The following is a 21,412-nucleotide window of genomic DNA, read 5'->3' on the forward strand; positions in this document are numbered from 1 at the left end:
TGACGGCATCAAGCTCAACCATTCAGTCCAGTTACCAACATTATTAGAAGAGAGAACATTGTATAATATAATATGGCTACTTTAAGAAAATAATACTACATTCTTTAAAAATACATTAATAAATAAATCACCTTCTGAGGTCGATTATCAACAATTTCTGAAAATTAAGCACCTCTTTACTGAATAAATGCTGAAAAAAACTTTGACTAAATGCTGATAATGATTAATTTCGTTACCAGCAGTGCCATCTCCTGGACAAAACAAAATGTTTTCTCAAAAATTTGACCGTTTGTGATTGACGTGCAGTGCGCACCAATCAGTGAAGGAAATGACCCGAACACAACCAATCAGGTATCCGATTTCCTTGACCTCATTAGACACGCCCACACACTTTAATGCGGAAGAGGGTGAATTTGAATCGGGTATGTGTGTCTCATATCTCTCGCTCACATGTGTTATTATATTTATGCTGCTCTATATTTCTTTAGTAGCGCAATGCTTTTAATTGATTCCTTTTTATTTTATCCATATATGCTCGTTCATCTGTACTCGAGTTTTCTGTTGCTGCTAATGTTTTGTCCGGTTCCCTTTACAACAAAACCTCTCAACACTTGCTAATTTTTAAACTGTTTACTTACGAACACAATATTAAGCCTGTTTCTCCTTTCAACTTGAACGTACCTCTTTCAAATTCAACGTGTCCTTCAGTCTTTGATAAGGACAAGAAATGGGTTAATCTCTTGTCTTTACCCTGTGCCGATACTGTGTTTCCAGAACTCCATTCCCCCTGAACAACAATAACGTTAGATGCTTACATTAAGTTCCGGATAGATACGCTACACATGACACGATTATGCTCTGTCACAGTACTAACCCATGCATTGTATATAATTGTGTTTTATATATATATAAAATATACAATAATGAAGGTAATAACTGTCTGGATAAATCTTATAAAACCTTTGAAGTCCATTATTTTATTGACAGTTATCCTCGTTTCCCTCACAAGTTCTCGTTAGTGTGAAAACATGTTATTGTTATTACTGTAATGCAAAAATAATGATACTTTGTTATTTTATATTATAACAATATTATTCCGTTTTTCTGTTTTAATAAGTCTGGGCAGGATTTATATATTTATTTACTGTTGTTACAGTAATAAATTAAATGAGAATAAATGCCATAAAATAATGGCTTTTTACATTTTTATTATGTTTTTGGTCACCAACATTTATTATTCTTTTTTTTTGATATTGGGAACATATACAATTGGTTAAAGGGATAGTTCACCCAAAAATGAAAATTAGCCCATGATTTACACACCCTCAAGTCATCCTAGGTGTGTATGTCATTCTTCTTTCAGACAAATACAGTCGGAGTTCTATAAAAAATGTCCTTGCTCTTTGAAGCTTTATAAAGGCAGTGAATGTCTGTTTCTGTTTTGAAGTCCATAAAAGTGCATCTATCCATCATAAAAGTGGTCCACATGGCTCCGGGGGGTTAATAAAGTCCTTCTGAAGCGGAGCGATATGTTTGTGTAAGAAAAATATCCATATTTAAAACTTTACAAACTGTAATCTCTAACTTCCGCTAACTGTCGTACGCTGTTCACGAGAGACGTAGGACGCAGGCATAGTGTAAGTTCCGGTGACGAATGCTGAAGCGCAGAGGATAGAGCAAAACAAAACTTGGTTCTCGCGAGAACTAGCATATTCTCACCGGAGCGTGGAACGCCAGTCTCGCCAGTTTGCGGAAGTTAGAGATTAGTTTGTAAAGTTTTAAATATGTATATTTTTATTACACAAACGCATTGCTTCACTTCAGAATGCCTTTATTAACCCCCCCGGAGCACGTTTATTATGGATAGATGCATTTTTATGGACCTCAAAACAGAAACAGCCATTTTAAACCTTGGAAGAGCCAGGACATTTTTTAATATAACTGTTGTATTGTATTCGTCTGAAAGAAGAAAGTCATACACACCTAGGATGACTTGAGGGTGAGTAAATCATGGGCTAATTTTTATTTTTGGCGTGAACTATCCCTTTAAATGTATTATGCACATCATTGCATTTTATATTGACGTTAAAACATATTAATTTGGTGTGCAGTGTAAAGGAAAGCTTTGGACATATCAAAATTAATGTGACTTGTAACTTTTATAATGCAGCAAGAGTTTGTTTTGACTCACTAAACTACAATGAAAACATGCTTTTTTTTAACCCTCTGCCCACTTTAAAGATGCACATGCCATTTGCATCATGAACAAACAAAGTTACTGATGGACTTAATTGTTTGTCTTTAAATGTAGAATCATGGCAGAGACGGACGAGGCCGACGTTCAAACAAAGAAAAGCAAAACCCTCATCGTAAGGCATCTACCCAGAGAACTCAACAGAGATGAGAAAGAGGATCTCCTGAAATATTTTGGTGCCTCCTCCATCAGAGTGCTGTCAGAGAAGGGACCACTAGTAAGTCGCAAGATTTGCAAGTTTGAAAGTTACAAATTGCTATGGGCATATGATGCAAAGAATAAATACAGCTGACTCGATTGTGTTGTCATCTGCAGAAGCATTTGGCATTTGCAACTTTCAGCAGTGAGACCTCAGCCTCTAAGGTAAAATTAAAATACATATGCTCCTCTTGTGGTTTAAGAGATGGCTTTGACATGTTAGTAAAGTAAATTGTTTCTTTCCTCCCACAGGCGCTAAACAGACTTCATCAGCTGAGAATCCTTGGCCACACACTAGTAGTTGAGTTTGCAAAAGATCAAGAAAATGTCAGTGTTTTGAAAGATCCACCTGTGACTAACAGGTAAATGGCAAAATCAATAATAACAATAGACTTTCGGCTATTCCTTCCTTCTTTAATATACGCTGGCTCTGATGGGCTAACTGTCCATTTCTTTATTTTATCACTATCGATACTGTGTTTATGGATGTTTCTTCAAATATGGGCACTTTTATGTGACAGGTTGATTTACACAAGCATATCTAATTTAGTTATATATAGTTCTTTATTTGTTCATGTTTTCATAATTTATTTTGGCTAATTTTCAAATAAAAATGACTGGCTACTATTTTGAATAGGTCTAAATTTGCATCATCCTTGTCCCAGGAAAAGGATAATCAAACTTAACTGACTTATATATTTTAAAAACATTGATAATATTCACAAAGTTTATATACATTGTTTAGAAAAATACACTTTTAATTTATGACCAACGTTTTTTTTCAATAAAGTTTTATTAAAAGTTGCGACAACATTGTCATTTTGACATAACATGAGACTTAAGAAAATAAAGAAAAATGTATGTAAATATTAGTTAAACAAATTTTTTTTTTAATATTGTATGTGATTTTTTATCAAGCTGTATTTTTTCAATTTATGCCCCAAAAAAGTGAAAATGTTATTACCCATGGAAAGACAAAATTTTATTCTAAAAATGTTAACATTTCAGTTCTTACACACAATCATATTAAACAGAATTTATCATTTGAAATGGTTATGAAGTTTCATTAAAAAAATGACAATTTTAACATTATGCATGTACAGTATATACACTGCTTAAAGGGATAGTTCACCCAAAAATGAAAATTATCCCATCATTTACTCACCCTCAAGCCATCCTAGGTGTATATGACATTCTTCTTTCAGATGAACACAATCAGAGTTATATTAACATTAACATTATACATGGCAGCCCAAAATTTGAAACCATCATATAACTATCCATCATATAACTGCTCCACATGGCTCCGGGGGGTCCATAAAGTCCTTCTGAAGTGAATCGATAGGTTTATGTAAGAAAAATATCCATATTTAAAACTTTATAAAGTAAAATCTGTAGCTTCCGGCAGACCGCCTTCCAAATTCAACTTATGCAGAAAGTGTAACACCTCTCGCAGTTCAAAACGCTTGCGCTACATTCTAGTGATACGTCGCGCCAGTTACACTTTTTTCGTAAGTTGAATACGGAAGGCTGTCCGCCGGAAGCTAGATATTTTACTTTATAACGTGTTAAGGCCTTTATTAACCCACGGAGCCGTGTGGATTACCTTTATAATGGATGGATAACATTTTTTTGGGCTTCAAATTTTGGGCTGCTATTCACTACCATTATAATGCTTGGAAAAATCAGGATAACTAATGTCCACCTAGGGTGGCTTGAGGGTGAGTAAATCATGGAGTAATTTTCATTTTTGGGTGAACTATACCTTAAACATTGTTAGTAGACAAACTAAACTAGTTTGTTTTACAAATATGTTTTAAGAGAGTTTATTTTCTAAAAGTTCACATGACCAAAAAAAAAATTTCCATAGTTAAAGAAACACCCTTATATTCAGTGTTGGGGAAGAATCACATTACATTATTACGTTACTCCCCTAAAAAAGTAACTAATTGCGTTACATTTTACAGAAAGTCATATTAATGCATAAAATACATTTGTGTTATTTAACATTTATTTATTACAGGTTTGCGTATTCTGAGTTTGCATTTTACTGTTTTTATTCATTTTGAGAAATACTGCATCTGTTTTTTTGCTAATGAGATGAGTAAATACATGCTCACATTTAGTCTAGATATACAATAACTATCATGTTCACACAGCGCATCTGCACTCCTGATTTCTCTTAAAGGGTTAGTTCACCCAAAAATGAAAATTAGCCCATGATTTACTCACCCTCAAGTCCTCCTAGGTGTATATAACATTGTTCTTTCAGAAAAAAACTATTGGAGTTATATTAAAAATGTCCTGGCTCTTTCAAGCTTTATAATGGCAGTGACTTGAAGGGTTGTTTTGAAGTCCATAAAAGTGCATCTATCCATCATATAAGAAGAAATATCATCATGTAAGAAAAATATGCATATTTAAAACTTTATAGACTAAAATATCTAGCTTCCGGCGGTACGTGTGTCGCTAAAAGAGTAAACCTTGACCCTTGACACATGCGTATAGATGAACCCAGAAGCGCAAAGGATAGAGCAAAACAAAACGTAGTGTCGGGGTTACTCTTTTAGCGCAAGTCGACTCGCTGACCGCCGGAAGCTAGCTATTTTAGTCTATAAAGTTTTAAATATGGATATTTTTCTTACACAAACGCGCCACTTCGCTTCAGAAGGCCTTTATTAACCCCCCGGAGCCGTGTGGAGCAGTTATATGATGGATAGATGCACTTTTATGGACTTAAAAAAACGACCCATCAAGTCAATGCCATTATAAAGCTTGGAAGAGCCAGGACATTTTAAATATAACTCCGAATGTATTTGTCTGAAAGAAAAATGTCATATACACCTAGGATGACTTGAGGGTGAGTAAATCATGGGCTAATTTTCATTTTTGGGTGAACTAACCCACTAAATGGGAAAACTTGCGTTACTTATTTGAAAAAGTAACTCATATTTTGTTGTAAATATAAAAGCAGAATTACTATACTAGTTAATTGAAAAAGTAATCAGATTTTGTCATTTGTGTTACTTGTAATGCCTTACATCCAACACTGCTTATATTTATAATAAAACACCCCCCTATAATGGTTTTCCTTATATTTCAGTGGTGCCGGTGCTCAAGCTGAAAAGGGGAAGAAAGAAAAACAACAACAACAACACAATGTCCCTATGGTAGACAACAGCATCGCTCCCAGTCTGGGGTAGGTGTGCACATGCATCTGTGTTTGTTTGATCAGCACATTGACATCCTCCCACATTCGCAATCTCACTGTGTCACTGTGTTTATGATGTCACTGGAGATTTGAGACAGGCTAACGCTCTCGGTTGACATCCCGCACCTGGTGTCAGTAGTTCAGGCCCTGGTGATCCGGTAGGAAGTGCCCATAGCGAAGAGAGGAGGTTGGAGAGTGGCTGTCACCATCCGTCTCATGTCCAATTACAGGCCCATGTCTCAGAGTGTCTGTTCTGTGGTGACAGCCCGTCTGCTCTTGCCATGTGGTGGCACCAGGTGGCCTTTGATAAAGAGACCGTGGGCTAAGATATAATTTTGCACAAGGAGCCCGCACCTCACCCTCACTTAACGAGCGGAGCTGTGACAGATTTTTATTTATTTAATTCCACCAGAGCAGCTCGTGTACAGAGCAGGGTCGCTTGATAAGCGTGTTCTTCAGGGGTGTGATGCTCTGAATGAGGTGCAGACCGTTCTGATGATAGAACATGCAATCAAATTCAACTTGAAAGAGTCTTGACATTCAAAGCATTTGGCTTGCGAGCAAAGTCCATTGCAAAGTTGGATCTTGGAGTTGTGGGTAACACTTATAAAAATGTGTGTGTGTGTGTATGTATATAATGTATTAGGGCTGTCAAACGATTAATCACGATTAATCATCCAAAATAAAAGTTTGTTTACACATAATATATGTGTGTGTTGTATGTATAATTATTATGTATACTTGAGTACACACATACATGTATATATTTAAAGGTCCCATGGCATGAAATTTTCATTTTATGAGGTATTTCAACATTAATATGAGTTCCCCTAGCCTGAATATTGTCCCCAAGTGGATAGAAATGTTGATCGGTGTAAAACCGAGTTCTGGCTGTCTTTCTCTGCCTTTGAGAAAATGACAGGCCAGACTAGCCAATCCTGAAGTCTCCTGGTTTGACGTCCAAGCAGGAGCGGTTCCCTCCCTTTCCTCCGCCCAGAGAATCTGGCACGCCCATGCAAACGCTATATTATTGTCCTCGGCTTGTGAACGAGTGGACCCTGGCAGTTTCTCAGTGTTTGGATGTACAAATGAAAACATAAGTCTTTTTTCAGTTCCTTCTGATCTGTGATCAGTGATTTCTTATGTGTAGCTAATTATTTATTATTCGTGCACACACTGCGGCTTCTCTCTCTCCCGACAGAACGGTGTTTTCGTGTTTTCTATCTTGTGAGTCAGTGTTTTTGTACGTCCTCGTCGCATCTATCTGTTCTTAAATGTGCATACAGTCGGGAGTTTCTGCTCAACATTTTGGCAGAGCCACATCTTTAGAGATAAACCTCACGCACGCCGAAGCTCGGCCTTCAACATCCCCGACCCCCAGTAACGTTACTGCATCTGGCCCACAGCGGAGGCACCAAACGCGGCGTGAGATTAAGCAGAAGGGGGGTAAGCGTGAGGGTATACGGGCTAGGCTAGCCAGCTTTCCCCACAATAAACTGGATTACATTCGATTACAGCTGTTGTGTCTTTGTTTGCGCTGTGTAAGTTACTCAATGCGCGTCACTGATGCTTTTCATATGATTGGAACATATGTAGAAATAATGCTTTAATCAAACTTACTAACTCGTTCATCTCGCTGTAATGGTACATTGCATGTGTTACAAAGTTGGTAATAATGATGAAGACGAACTCGGTGTGACTGGGACTCGTGTTTATTCAGAACTCTCAGATACAAACACAATAAACTCGCGCTGACTGACAGCGCTCTCATAACTCAGTAACAGTTAGTTACTATAAATAACTTTGTTAGCAATCGCTCCGTCTCCGTGATGTCCGGTTCGCGAACGAATCATTCTTTTGAATCGGTTCTTTTTAGTGAACCGAACCAGTTCACCAAATCGGACTGAATCGTTCTAAACGGTTCGCGTCTCGAGTCAGCGCTGATCCATAATTTACTAAAGTTACTAACTTTCTGACATGAGTGACAGTCCCTCCGACTAGAAATAAACTAATAACCTGAAGTATATGCTAGTAACTACAACAGTTCACCCTGAACTGAGACATGCTGAGAGAACTGATGAGAAGTGAACTCAGGTCCATCCGTCTCTCTGGCAGCAGCTCGTGCGTCGTAGACCTCGTTAAACCACGCCCCCTCCGCTCATTTCAAATGCAAAGATGTCAGCCAATCACAACAGTGGGCGTTTTCACTGAAGTCTCACAGCAGACACGCCTCTTGAAGCAGGGCATTCAGCCACAGGGCAAACAGCAGTATAGACAAAATGCCTTTTATTTCTAAATTATGACATTTTATGATGTAAAAATCATACTAACAATATAAGTACACCTCAGGAAACACTATAAAATAATAGAAAAATGCCATGCCATGGGACCTTTAAGAAATATTTGCCTTTATATTTTTAGCATTTATATTATACTGTATATAAATATTTTTTAAATATAAATATAATTATTTTTCTTAAATATATACATGTGTGTGTATTTATATACATAATTATTATACACACACACGTATTATACAAACTTTTATTTTGGATGTGATTAATCACAAATATATTTGTTATATAAATGTATATCATTTTATATCTAATTGCAGACACCTAAATTATCGTTGTTGTTATTATTATCACACTTCTTAATAATTAATAATAATCATCATTATCATTATGAAATTAGGTATTTGATTTTAATTCTAATTATTACAAATATTATAATTAAAATCTTACTTTAAACTGTCTTACTGCTCTCGATCGTTAAACTAGTTTAATTGCATCTTTATGAAACTTAAATACATTAAAAAGCTTAATTTTAAATAATTATGAATATGTCATATATTGCCTGCCCTAAATGAATAATATAGTAATTATTAATATAGTAATATTCAGTATTGGTGAGTAGTAGTGATAAAAGTGATGATGGTATAAACTTAGTGTGTACAATCCTTACAAAAATGACATGATTGTACCTGATTGTGATCATAATAAAATATAAAATGTTGCCCGCAACTTTAATATATTAGTTACTTTTTGTTGGTAACTTGTAGCTGTAACTGTAGCTGCTCGTCTGTCCCTGAATGTTGTATGTTTTGCAGGCGTGGGCATTCACCAAACACAGCCAAATATTTGTACCTCGCTCTTATATTTATGCTTCACCATTATGTTCATGCATTTTGTCATGGGTAGCATTTCTGGAACGACTGGCAATTTTTCATGTATGCTTTTTTTTTCTCTTTCCTCCCGCAGGTTGAAATTTCAAACAAATCCAACGCTGAAATATTTATACCCTCCTCCTTCAAGTGGAATTTTGACAAACATTACACACACACTTCTGAGCGTGCCCAAGTTCTACGTTCAAGTGAGTAGAGACAACAAAATATTTTTCCCCCCTATCTTTTTCTGTTGTTTTATTTATGAGTTCATGTCGAGAATGTGAAAACATGCACATGTAAATGATTACCTCTTGTGTACCAGCATCTCTCTCCCTCTTTCAGGTTTTTAGTTCATATTAGGTAAAAGACAGGAAATGTTCTCTCTCAGAGTGGCACTAATGTGATTTTTTGGAGTCAAGTCCAGTCTCTAAAACATCAAACCACAATATTTGGAGGGAATTATTCTGATGGTATTAATATCGCGCTCATGTGGGAGGGATGAGTGATGTATTTAACATTTTCCCTTAAGCTACACCGCACCGTTTTTTGAAACAGCATGATATAATTTCCTTGGCTGCCTTTTGGTGGCGCTAGCTTTCTGAGAAACAGGCTGGCGGTTTAAACACATTAAATCTGTTGCTCAGAGCTCTGTTTTAGAGCCATCACTGAGCCTAAATATATTCCCAAGCAGCAATCTGGGTTACATATGGAGCCAGGGTCACAATTAATGTTTGTGTCCAAGAAATACGCAGCACCAGGTGTGTGAAAACAGCGCACACACACACACACACACACACACACATGCGCTCTTCATCAGATGAACATGTTCCTCCACAGGTTCTTCACTTGATGAATAAGATGAACCTCCCCTGCCCATTTGGGCCAGTGACGACTCGTCCGCCAATGGTGAGTTGATATTATGCACTATTGTAAATGTTTATCTTATCTCAAATTCAATTCAAACAGCATGATGACGAATGTGTAATGTCAGGCATCGCCGGAATTAAAAGTCAACCTCATTCCGGATGCTTTGCAATTCACTGAATCCCATCGGTTTAAGTGCTCCGCTAATATTGATGAGCTACACAAAGGTGTAACCCACTCATCTGTATCGTTTCAGTTTGAGATGCCCCCAGGCCCACTGCCGCCCATGCCCCCACCTTTCCCCCCAGAGAACCCTCCTCTGCCGGAGCACGAGGAGGGGGCGTCGGGTAGCGAAGAAGAATCTGAGTATGAGAGTGGAGATGAAGACAAAGAGAGGTAGCTGGTTTTCCATCTTTCTATTTTATTTACAAGCTGTTTTAGTAGTTTGACATTATTAGTAGATGCTTGCAATCAAAATAATGTCTGAAGCGCAGTGTATGGAAGCAAGTTGTGTTCTGAAATGTATCGGAACTGAATTTGAAAATCAGTAGTATGTGTTAAATGTGTCAAAGTATGTGCTGCATTTTTCAGTGTTTCCAAATGGGCACTATAGCTATAGGGTTAGCTAAAGTTAAGCGATTTCTGAGAAACACTGTTGAAAGTGGATCGGACAAAGCACCACAACACACTTGTAGCCAATAAGCAGTAGGTATGCAAGTAAGTTGTGTAGTTAAATTTAAAGATGCAGTGTGTAATATTTATTAGGATCTATTGACAGAAATGTAATATAATATATATAACTATGTTTCCATTGGTGTATTAAAAACCTTACATAATGAACCGTTATGTTTTTATTACCTTAGAATGAGCCATTTCTATCTACATACACCTTGGGTCCCCTTACTGTGCGTTCACACCAGACGTGATTGCGCAAATAAATCGCGCTATTCGCGTGTAGTTGGGTGCGTGAACATTTTGAGTTTACTCGCTTCATTCGCGCGTGAAATTCACTTTACAACAGATGGAAATTTGCGTCATGGGAGTGGCTTCTGCTCCAGTCTCTTTGCAAAATGGCTGACATGGATTTTGTTGAGAGGGTAGCTGCGCTTTATTTGCTATGGATATATATATAGCTCAAATTGAGTAAAGAACGTTTTTTTACAACTTACCAGATTGTCCGACCTCCTCACTCACTTTCTTCCAAGCAAGATCCTTATTATTCCTGTTTCTATAATACATACAGCAACAATGATTTTGTCCTTCATTGTTGTTCGGATTTCTGCCTCCGCTCGTAATCACGTCACTACTAGAGCAAGCTCCTGATTGGTTAACACACCGCGAATATCCGGCAAAGTTCCGATTTTTCAGCGCATCAAATGCCTGAAACGCTCAATTCGCACCACATCATTCACAAAAATCGTGTCATTCGTGCTGCCTCATTCGAATGTCTATTCGCGTCTTTGCATTGACTTAACATGTAAATCACTCGTGCTTAACGCTTCATTCGCGTCTGGTGTGAACGCACCATTATAGTGAAGTCACCATTTTGCGCTGCCATGCTCTACAGTAGCCCTAAACGGACAAATTGCTCTACAGAGCACTAGCTACTCTCTGCTGTCTCAGACGACGACATCTTTGCCCTGTGTCGGCCACTGTAGCTTCTCTATGTGCTTCGAAAGGGAGGGGTGAGCTGTGGTCTATCCTCACCACTAGATGCCACTAAAATATATGCCTTTAAAGGCGCACTAAGTGATTTCTGAGAAACATTGTTGAAAGTGGATCGGACAGAGCACCACAACACACTTGTGCCAATAGCCAATCAGCAGTAGGGGGCGTGTCCACTCATGATAGGGGACGAGAGAGAGTAAGCAAGAGGGAGATTTGAAGACCTTAGAAAGAGAGATGGCTGAAAGACATTGCAAAAGAGAACATTTCAGAGGAATATCACTTTAAAAAGAAGGGTTATAATTAGCTTTAGGACCCGTGTTAGTATTAGGAAAGCTTTCCAGCACTGGAGAGACTTCAGCGGGAAGGTGAAAATGGACACAGAGTTTGTGTTGTTTCTGCTCCATACGTTTTACAGAACCAATATATGCTTCTGTTGAAATGTTAGCCAGTAACAGGACAGTTTTGTGTGTCCTTGTTTGTCTGGTGTCATTATTTTGCTTCGCTTCAGCTATGATAAAGAGACATCCACTCTTGCATTGCGTGCACTCATGCATTTTGGGGCGGGGCAATAAAGGGAGGGGTGTGTTTGTTTGGGTTGATTTCAAATAGTGTTTCTCAGAAACTGTCAACATGTTAATAGCTAGCTTCTTGAATAATAACATGTCTGGTTTAATGTCACAGACATTTGAACAAACTCTACTGAGTAGTACTTCAGATACGGCAAAAATACAGTAGCTAAATTTAAAAGGGGAAGTATGTTTTTAGATATACACTACCTTTCAAATGTCTGTGATCAGTAAGATTTGTTTCTTGAAGAAATTATTTTTTTTAACTGATAATAATCAGAAATGTTTCTTGAGCAGCAAATCGGCATATTAGAATGATTTCTCAAGGACACTGAAGACTAGATAATGACTGCAGGAATAAGCAATACATTACATTTTAAAACATATTTAAAAGAAATGTTATTTTAAATTGTAATAATATTTCACAATATTACTCTTTTTACTATTTACTGTTTTCAAAAACATTTACCCACCCCAAAAGTCCTAAATGTAAAAATATTAGAAATGAGCATGTACAATTAAATCAAAATATCAAATAATAATAATAAATCAATCAATTTTTTCTGGGCATTTCCCCTGCAGACAGACAGATAACAAAAATGTCTAAAAATAAATGTGGTAGTATTTTTGACTATGCATCACCAGCACTGGCACGTTTTCTCATGACAGATTGTCAGCCTCCAGAATGGCAGCAGCTGAAAGCTGCAAAGTGTTCAGTTTGTTTGTTTCATTGCCGCATTTTGCCTTGTGTTCAAAAGCCATACATGTTTAATAGCTTCGCACTTCTTCTCCCTGCGTACCATAAAGGATGATCAGACTGATGGGCCTTGTTAACCAGCCATGCAAAAGACCGCTGAGAGCAAAGACTTCTTCCAAGAGAAAGAAACCCAAACTAAAAGACCTCCTGTTTATTCCCAAACCGGATTCCCACGGGTAATCTCTCAGCTGCATTTCACTCAACCATAAGCTGCTTTATCATTAATTAAGTAAAATGAAAGATTGCCTTGTAGACCAAATTCAGGAATACAAAGAGATTTGCTGATAGCTCAATGTTGTATCTCTCAGAGCCTCAGGCCCAGCCCTGCAGCCAGCAGACGTGTTCGAGCAACCTCAGACGCTTGGACAGAAAAAAATTGAGTTCCATATATCGTCTGAGGTGTCCACCATCCTCGAGGGGCCCGGACAGAATCAAGAGCTGCAATTCGCAGATGCGACTGAAGGTAAGGCTGCAGGTCCCCCGCCACTCCTTCCATCCCATCATTCATTTATCTATCCGCCTGCATCACCGAATGCGCCCCAGGTTCACCCATCCATCCTGAGCGGACCTGCTCAATTAACACAGCAATTAGCCCTGAGAATAGTGTCTCAGCTGGAGAGAAGATTTAATGTATCGGGCTGTCAGCAGGCCGAGCTGCTCTCACCATGAGGCGCCGAGACCCTCCCCTGTGTCAGGATAACCCTGAAACTTTATTCGGGATAAGGCTGCACGATACTGGAAAAAAAACTCAATAAATCGTAAAAAAAGCTTTCATTTTTCTGCAATATGAAAAATATAGGACGTTTCACCAGATGACTTGAATAGTTCTATTTGGGAAGAATTACAAAAATACATAAATACAATCTTTCTAGGGCTGAAAGATTTGGACAAAACTTGAAAAATATGGATGTTCATATTTGTGTTTACTCTTACAAAAAACAACTCAAACCATAAAGTTAACCATAGAGTTTTAAAAAATCTCTTTCCAATTGAGTTTTCTTAGGGCACATTCACATGTGTTAGATGTGACTATTCAATTTGACTATAAAATAATAATAATGATTTTATTGTGATTATTATTAAATGCATGAAACAAAATAACAAATATATTGTAATAATTGTACTTTAAAATAAGAAAATCAATTATTAAAAAACATTTTATTTTACTGTAAAATGACAGTACTAGTATTTACATCTTAATTTCTTCATTTTCAAACTGCATACCATAAAGCTTTTTATTTTATGGGTTGCCAACAAATAAATGGTTTTAGGCCCTGTTTACACCTGGTATTATAATGTGTTTTGGTCGATCAGATCACAAGTAGACGAGGGAGACACATACTCGTTTACACCTGGTGTTTTAATCCGTCTCTTTTGTCCACTTTCAATCACTTTTGTCCTAATTTATTCGAGGGTAGGTCTATGGGTTCAATTTACATATGAACATCTTCAAACCAAATTTAGGTCTCCAGCCGACAAAGAATGTCTCAGAATGGCTTTATTCACAGTAAATTAACCAAGCTGTTCTGAGACTCTGAAACACTGTATCATGAACTACACGTGTGTAAATTACATGGTTCACTCTGAACTGGTAGCACATACACCGATCAGGCATAACATTATGACCTAATATTGTGTTGATCCCCCTTTTGCTGCCAAAACAGCCCTGACCCGTTGAGGCATGGACTCCACTAGACCCCTGAAGGTGTGCTGTGGTATCTGGCACCAAGATGTAAGATCCATTAAGTCTTGTAAGTTGCGAGGTGGGGCCTCCATGGGCTTATTTGTTCAGCACATCCCACAGATGCTCGATTGAATTGAGATCTGGGGAATTTGGAGGCCAAGTCAACACCTCAAATTCGTTGTTGTGCTCCTCAAACCATTCCTGAACCATTTTTGCCTTGTGGCAGGGCGCATTATCCTGCCGAAAGAGACCACAGCCATCAGGGAATAGCGTTTCCATGAAAGGGTGTAACAACAATGCTTAGGTATGTGGTATGTGTCAAAGTAACATCCACATGGATGGCAGGACCCAAGGTTTCCTAGCAGAACATTGCCCAAAGCGTCACACTGCCTCCGCCGGCTTGCCTTCTTCCCATAGTGCATCCTGAAGCTATGTGTTCCCCTGGTAAGGGACGCACACGCACCCAGCCATCCACGTGATGTAAAAGAAAACGTGATTCATCAGGCCATTACTCAGTGGTCCAGTTCTGATGTTCACGTGCCCACTGTTGGCGCTTTCGTCTGTGGACAAGGGTCAGAATGGGCACCCTGACTGGTCTACGGCTATGCAGCCCCATACGCAACAAACTGCGATGCACTGTGTATTCTGATGCCTTTCTATCAGAACCAGCATTAACTTCTTGAGCAATTTGAGCTACAGTAGCTCATCTGTTTGATCGGACCACACGGGCCAGCCTTCGCTCCCCACGTGCATCAATGAGCCTTGGCCGCCCATGACCCTGTCGCCGGTTCACCACTGTTCCTTCCTTGGACCACTTTTGATAGATACTGACCACTGCAGACCGGGAACACCCCACAAGAGCTGCAGTTTTGGAGATCTAGCCATCAAAATTTGGCCCTTGTCAAACTCGCTCAAATTCTTACGCTTGCCCATTTTTCCTGCTTCTAACACATCAACTTTGAGGACAAAATGTTCACTTGCTGCCTAATATATCCCACCCACTGACAGTTGCTGTGATGAAGAAATAAGTGTTATTCACTTCGCCTCTAAGTGGTCATGTTGTGCCTGATCTGTGTATATATTAACTTAATCACAGCCTGTGCAATTTGACAATCTCACTAAGCAGTAACGTGATATCAGTTTTATTTCGATATATTGTGCAACCCTCATTTGGGAATCAGGACTGATGGAACTATCAAACAAAATAAAAAACACACTAAACTTTTCGGAGCGAGTACATCTTAGCAATTATCTAAGGTTGGCACTCTACGCAGACACAGCAAATAAAAGTCATCCTCTGCTTTCAAATTGAGATCCCCGGTCTTTTGTTTGCCTTATCTTCCTGTTTGTTTTCCATTAATGTTTATGACCAAAAACAGAGATGGAAAACCTTTGAAAGTCAAAGAGAAAGAGCTTTCCTAACCCTCTTTATAAAAGAAAATAGCACAGGGCTGATAGTTATTTCTATTATGCTCGCGTTCAACTGATGTTTAAATGACGAGAAACGTCAAAGGAATCCACCTCTCTGAGGGAACTTATCAGCACTTCCTGCTCTAGTACACATTAGGCACTATAGATCTGTCAGACAAGTTTCCAGAGGATTTGTGTAGCCTCGCTGCTTCCCATAATTCCTCATACGCGTTTGCTTACGGCTTACTGCCAACTGCCTGGTGACATCTCCAACTGCGCTATGAAAGAACCTGAAAGGAAACCCCATGGAGCGTGACCCCACGCAAACACACCAGTATCACCCTCAGAGATTAATACACTCGCCTGTTTTTCCTCTGGCATGGATTTTCCACTTTATCTGTATTTATGTGCCTTTTGTTATTGATTACAAGAATTGATTTTGCCTTTGTTCATGACGAGAAAACAATCCTGTGCTTTCCAGTTTGTTTTGAAGTGTCAAAGGCTTGTCATTTTGATGCATGTTCACACAAGACTTCAGCGGCGCCTTTCACTTGTCATCGTTGAAATCTGCAACAGGCAGCCTTTCACAAACAGATTGAAATTGAGCACCGTGACAGTTCAAAACATGCTCTAATTATGTTTATGCAACTTCTTCCTAGACACGGCAGAAAAGGAGGTTTCCGCTCAGGAAGCTGCAGAAGGGTTTGGGAAGATCTACCCAAGCGCTCAGGTCCCCAGACAGGAGGAAGAGAGGGAGGAAGATGAGGACATCCCTACGGAGTTCATCTCTAGGAGAGAGCTAGAGAGAGGCAGACTCTCCAGAGATGGTAAAAGACTCTCAAATTGTGCTCGCAAACACTCTCTTCTTCTTTGTAGCAGGCCGAACATCAAATAGAATTGAGAAGCTCTGCTAAAGAATTTACCTTCGAGTGTTCACAAGAAACATGCAGTCGGTCTTTAAAGAGGAAATTAATATTTAAATACGAAGCGATCAGGCTGTCATATGACTGTATTTTTTTTAGATGTTTTCTAGTGATTACTAGTAGGTATTTATTTTAAGTCATTCCTGATCGTACATTTAATGACTTTATTTATGTTTCGGATTTCCTTTTCACATGATTGTGTACGGCTATTTTATTTTGTCATTGATTCTTTTATATTTACAGAGATAAAGAAAATGTCTGTATTTAAAAATTACGATCCTGGAGAACCAACCTGCAGGCTTTACGTTAAGAATATTGCAAAGCAAGTTGAAGAAAAAGTAAGTACTGGACCATGATAATAGTCTTGGAAATAAATAAATATATATGCATTGGACTAGACCAGGGGTTTTCAAACTTTATGATGCCAAGGACCCCCAAATATGATGAACCGTTTATGAGGGACCCCCTTCCTAAAATTCATCTATATATTTGAATGTATTGAAAAACATTTAGGCCCGGTTTCACAGACAGGGCTTAGGCCCTAGTTCAATTAGGACAATTAAGTATAGCTTTTATAAACATTATATAAATATAAAAACATTAGTGCTGTGCATCTTGAGACAAAACAATGCCACTGACATATTTTAAGATATATCAGTGCAAGTTTTTTTTTTTTTTCAGTTAAAATAACTCAAACATGCATTTTAGTCTGGGACTAGCTTAAGCCTTGATATTGATAGATAAATAGTAAGTAGGACATTATAAATACAACATATTGTTTCCCAACTTAAATCTACTATATAATGTTGGATGTATAAACCTCAAGAAGAACAACATTTTCAAATTATTTGTATAAGCAACTTTCACAATAAATGTATGTAAGGAGCATACGTACTTCGTTAAGAATACTACCTCACAACCCCAGTGGGAAAGATAAATGGGACTATAGTGAGAAAAACTCACTAGAAAGATACAAAGAAAAACATGTACAATTCTGGAACGTGTGTATACAGCAAGAAAGGAGACAGAAAGTATAACAGTTCGAATCAGTTCGACTTAATCAATTTTTGCTTCGTCCTTTTATTCTCTGAAATTTTCTGGGGACCCCTTAGAACCTTCTGGAGGACCCCTGGGTTTGAAAACCCCTGGACTAGACAATAACTGGACAATGATGTGTTATTTTATTTTGATTCTTTTATTTATTTGTAATATTAGTGGATGAGTTGGACCGAATAATTACAGTTACTGGATAACTGAATAATTAATTTATGAATAACTATTTAATTTAATATTTTAATAATAGGACTGGACAATTATTGCATAACTAGATAATTTATTATTTCATAGATAAATCTTTTTTAATAAATTATTTTATTTTTAATATTATATATTTTAGTATTTTAAACATTTTAATGACTTATTTATTTTTACAAACATGTTTTATTTAGTAATTTCTGGATAACTATATAATTTATGGATTAAAATAAACCAGTTTTGTTAATTGTTAAAACTTTTTAACAGTTAGTGGTTGATATCACGGTTGCACTTTATTTTACAGTATGTGTACTTATTACCCAGTACTTTCTTAGGTAAGTACACTAAAAGTTAACTACATGGGTTAAGGTTAGGTTTTTGGTAGGTTCAGGGTTATTACCTAGTTATTGTAATTACTATATTAAGTACATAGCATGTACATGCAGAACAAGACTGTAAAATAAAGTGCTACCGATATCACTACTCATCATTACAGTATATTCCAAATATACCATACACCATTTAAATAGCAAATTCTTAAGATCACATACCACTTCAGCAAGTGTCTGAAACAGCCTGACAGCTCATAATTCTCACTTTAGTACCAGATAGATAACCCAGCTCAATCTTTTCCGCAGGATCTGAAGTTCATCTACGGCCGGTATATCGACATCTCCTCAGAGGAGGAGAGAAACATGTAAGCACCACTGTCTATCGCCTCGGGCCCTTGTCGGAAGCCTCAACTCCTCCAATCACAATCAAAGCCAATGAAAAGCAAACATTGTTGGCGAGTTCTTCATGAACATGTGCTGATGTATTAGTGTGCTTGTTCCCTTCAGGTTTGATATTGTTTTGATGAGAGAGGGGAGGATGAAAGGTCAGGCCTTCATCGGACTCCCCAGCGAGAGAAGCGCGGAGAAGGCCTTAAAGGAAACCAATGGATATATACTTAACGACAAACCTCTTGTGGTGGTATCCTTTGCTTTCAGCCGTTTTCCGCATTAACACTCTGACAGACGTATAGATGTAGAGGCATCTAGGAACCCACTTGAGACAAATCAAAGCTGGTTTTAGACATGCTGTCTTTTTCAACTGGAATTTACTTTGTCTCGTTACACCTAGGATTTGTTATTACAAATGTTTTTCTGTCAAATAACATGCCTTAACTTAAACTCCAGCAATTCGCCAGGTCTGCGAAACCTAAACTGGAATCTTCTGATCCAAAGAAAGGAGGGAAAAAACACTGAACCGGTGGGTTAAGGATCACTTTGAGACCAACATTTTATCCATTTATTTTTCAAGCTTTCCGTATGTTGAAGTGGGTTGGTGAAAATGTACTGAATTTTGAATGGTTTGGATTATAGCTTCTTGGATTTTTTTTTTCTCCAGATACATTTTTAACTCACCATTTCTATTTATTTAAGATGATGTTGATGTTGCATCAAATTACCTCAATCATGAGCCTACAGGAGCTCCATCTTTACTTCATATCCTTTAAAATATCCTTTAAAAGAGTTATTTAAATTGCTTGCTTTTATATATATATATATATATAAACAAATATAGGTAATAATAACTGAATTCTTCCAAATGTCAAGCAATATTTGTCTGCTACAGCACTGTTCTTCATTGTTGCACATAAATCTTATTAATATTCACATATTTCCCCTCCAATTTTATTGCAGACTGCCGCTGTTGAGTCCTGTTGGGCTGAAGTTCATCATCATCTAATGTAATATTTTTTATAGGATCTGATTTTGTTGATATGTCTTAAAATACAGTAAAATAAAAGGAAATTATACCGCCATCTGGCATCTTCATTGAAACTGCTGCCCGATTTCAAGACGTTCTCATTGCAATGTTGTTTATATATACTTTTCTATGTAATATTGTTATTAATCTGGGTTGTTTGTGCACTCAAGGTTGCAAAAGGTCGGATCCTAGATGTTTAATGGTACCAGTATTGTTCTGCACGCACAACATGTGCCTTTGATGTGAAGGAGAATAAATTTAGAAGTCGCTATCAGTCAGCCAGCTCATCTTCCAGCAGCACAGCAACAGATGGTGCTGTCAATACAGCAGAGCTCAGACAAACACAAACAATACACAAGAAAGACTGTGACCAGGGCTGGCTCGACTCGGAAGATTAGCTGTTATTTGTTTATTGTGCTTAGTCTGTAGTTCTGTGATCTAAGATTCTCAAGATGCATTGCGCTAGGTTTGATTTAGGGACTCCAAATGTTACTGGTTTTTATGATCGATCATGATGCTCTTGACATTGCATTAAACATGCATGAGATTTGAGATTTTCTGCTTTTAAACATTTTGGTCACAGAAAGCAACCACTTTGCCCCCAAAAAACTCATGCGATGTCATGACAACCGATACACAACATTCACTTCAGGAGGTTTACTTTGTTAGTAGTATTATTGTATTATTCCTTATCATATACCTTATAGAAAAGATAAGAGTCGCGTTTGTTTCAATTGAGCCTGATTTCTCAAAATGGTGCATGTGTGTGCTTATGCTGGATGCCATGACAACCGGGCGGCTGCTGACGGCTCGCACGCACTCACAGGAACGCACACAGAGTAATGGCCGAGCTCAATATTTTGACTGAATAATATGGTTTCTTTCTCGCAAAACCTTATAATATGCCTCTTGAAGCCTTGCCATATATGGCGCGCGTCTCACTGTATCATTGTGTGATACTTTTGTATCATTTTTGTATTGTTTATCCTGGTCGCTATTCTCTGCCATTATATGGAGGAGCGCGTGCAAGACTATTAAAATTTCTGCTTTTGAGGTCCGAAAAAGATAGAAGGACATAGGGCATTGGAACAACAGCAGGGTGAGTAAAAGATGGCTTTATTTTCATTCCAGGGTGAACTATCCCTATAAAACCAACTGGAAACAGGCCCGTTCACACTAAGAACGATATGGATGATGCACTAAATTAACTGAAAAATGAAGTGTGAAATGTTGGATACTTCTTGGGCTGTGTCTGAAATCGCATACTCGCTTGAGTAGGTAGGCTACTTATTTTGAATAAGTACTCAGCGAGGGCTAAAAAAGCATGTTCTATATAATATGAGTGTGTGTAGTATGAATGTAATCTGGACGTACTACATTTGCCATGTGGTCATCACGTGATCTACCAGTGTCAATTGCGTCACTTCACTGATATTCACAAATCATCTCCTCTCCCATCATATGCACACTTCAGAATCTCACCAGAAGTAGTAGTTCATCCAGGTCCTTTTTGCCTACTCTTTTTTTGAGTATTTTTGAATTCAGGCATACTTCTTTTGTCTCACTGTGTTTTTTTCCTTTCTGGAGCCTTCTCTGGCGGCCAGTCGAGGAATTGCAGTATATGTCACTTCCGTATTGGCTTCAAGAGAAACTGTGAGAGGTTGCCGCTTGGTTGGGAACCACTGGCCTACAATATAATAAGGCT

The 21,412-nt window shown here is 37.9% G+C and overlaps 1 protein-coding gene across 2 annotated transcripts; it reads left to right on the forward strand.

Annotated features, from left to right (window-relative positions):
- Positions 1-375: 375 nt before the first annotated feature.
- rnpc3 (RNA-binding region (RNP1, RRM) containing 3) lies at positions 376-20,258 on the forward strand. Of its 2 annotated transcripts, none has more exons than XM_079805879.1 (16): positions 376-422; positions 2,312-2,471; positions 2,570-2,617; positions 2,705-2,814; positions 5,556-5,651; positions 8,924-9,035; positions 9,667-9,735; positions 9,950-10,089; positions 12,735-12,860; positions 12,993-13,147; positions 16,438-16,605; positions 16,945-17,039; positions 18,594-18,652; positions 18,795-18,927; positions 19,134-19,206; positions 19,641-20,258. In XM_079805879.1, exons 2-15 carry the CDS (start codon positions 2,316-2,318, stop codon positions 19,200-19,202), a joined length of 1,536 nt encoding a protein of 511 aa, XP_079662005.1. In that variant the 5' UTR covers positions 376-422; positions 2,312-2,315; the 3' UTR covers positions 19,203-19,206; positions 19,641-20,258. The 2 variants fall into 2 exon arrangements, with proteins under 2 accessions (XP_079662005.1, XP_079662004.1); XM_079805878.1 differs by having other exon boundaries at positions 19,380-19,778.
- The last annotated feature ends 1,154 nt before the right edge of the window (positions 20,259-21,412 follow it).

Source organism: Gobio gobio, assembly GCF_949357685.1.
Source record: "Gobio gobio genome assembly, chromosome: 23".
NCBI classification, from domain to species: domain Eukaryota; kingdom Metazoa; phylum Chordata; class Actinopteri; order Cypriniformes; family Gobionidae; genus Gobio; species Gobio gobio.

Coding starts and splice junctions, on each gene's coding strand:
- rnpc3 (XM_079805879.1), top strand. CDS start 2,316: ATGGCAGAGACGGACGAGGCCGACGTTCAAACAAAGAAAAGCAAAACC. Junction 2,472..2,569: donor TGTCAGAGAAGGGACCACTA/GTAAGTCGCAAG, acceptor TGTCATCTGCAG/AAGCATTTGGCATTTGCAAC. Junction 16,606..16,944: donor AGGCAGACTCTCCAGAGATG/GTAAAAGACTCT, acceptor TTATATTTACAG/AGATAAAGAAAATGTCTGTA.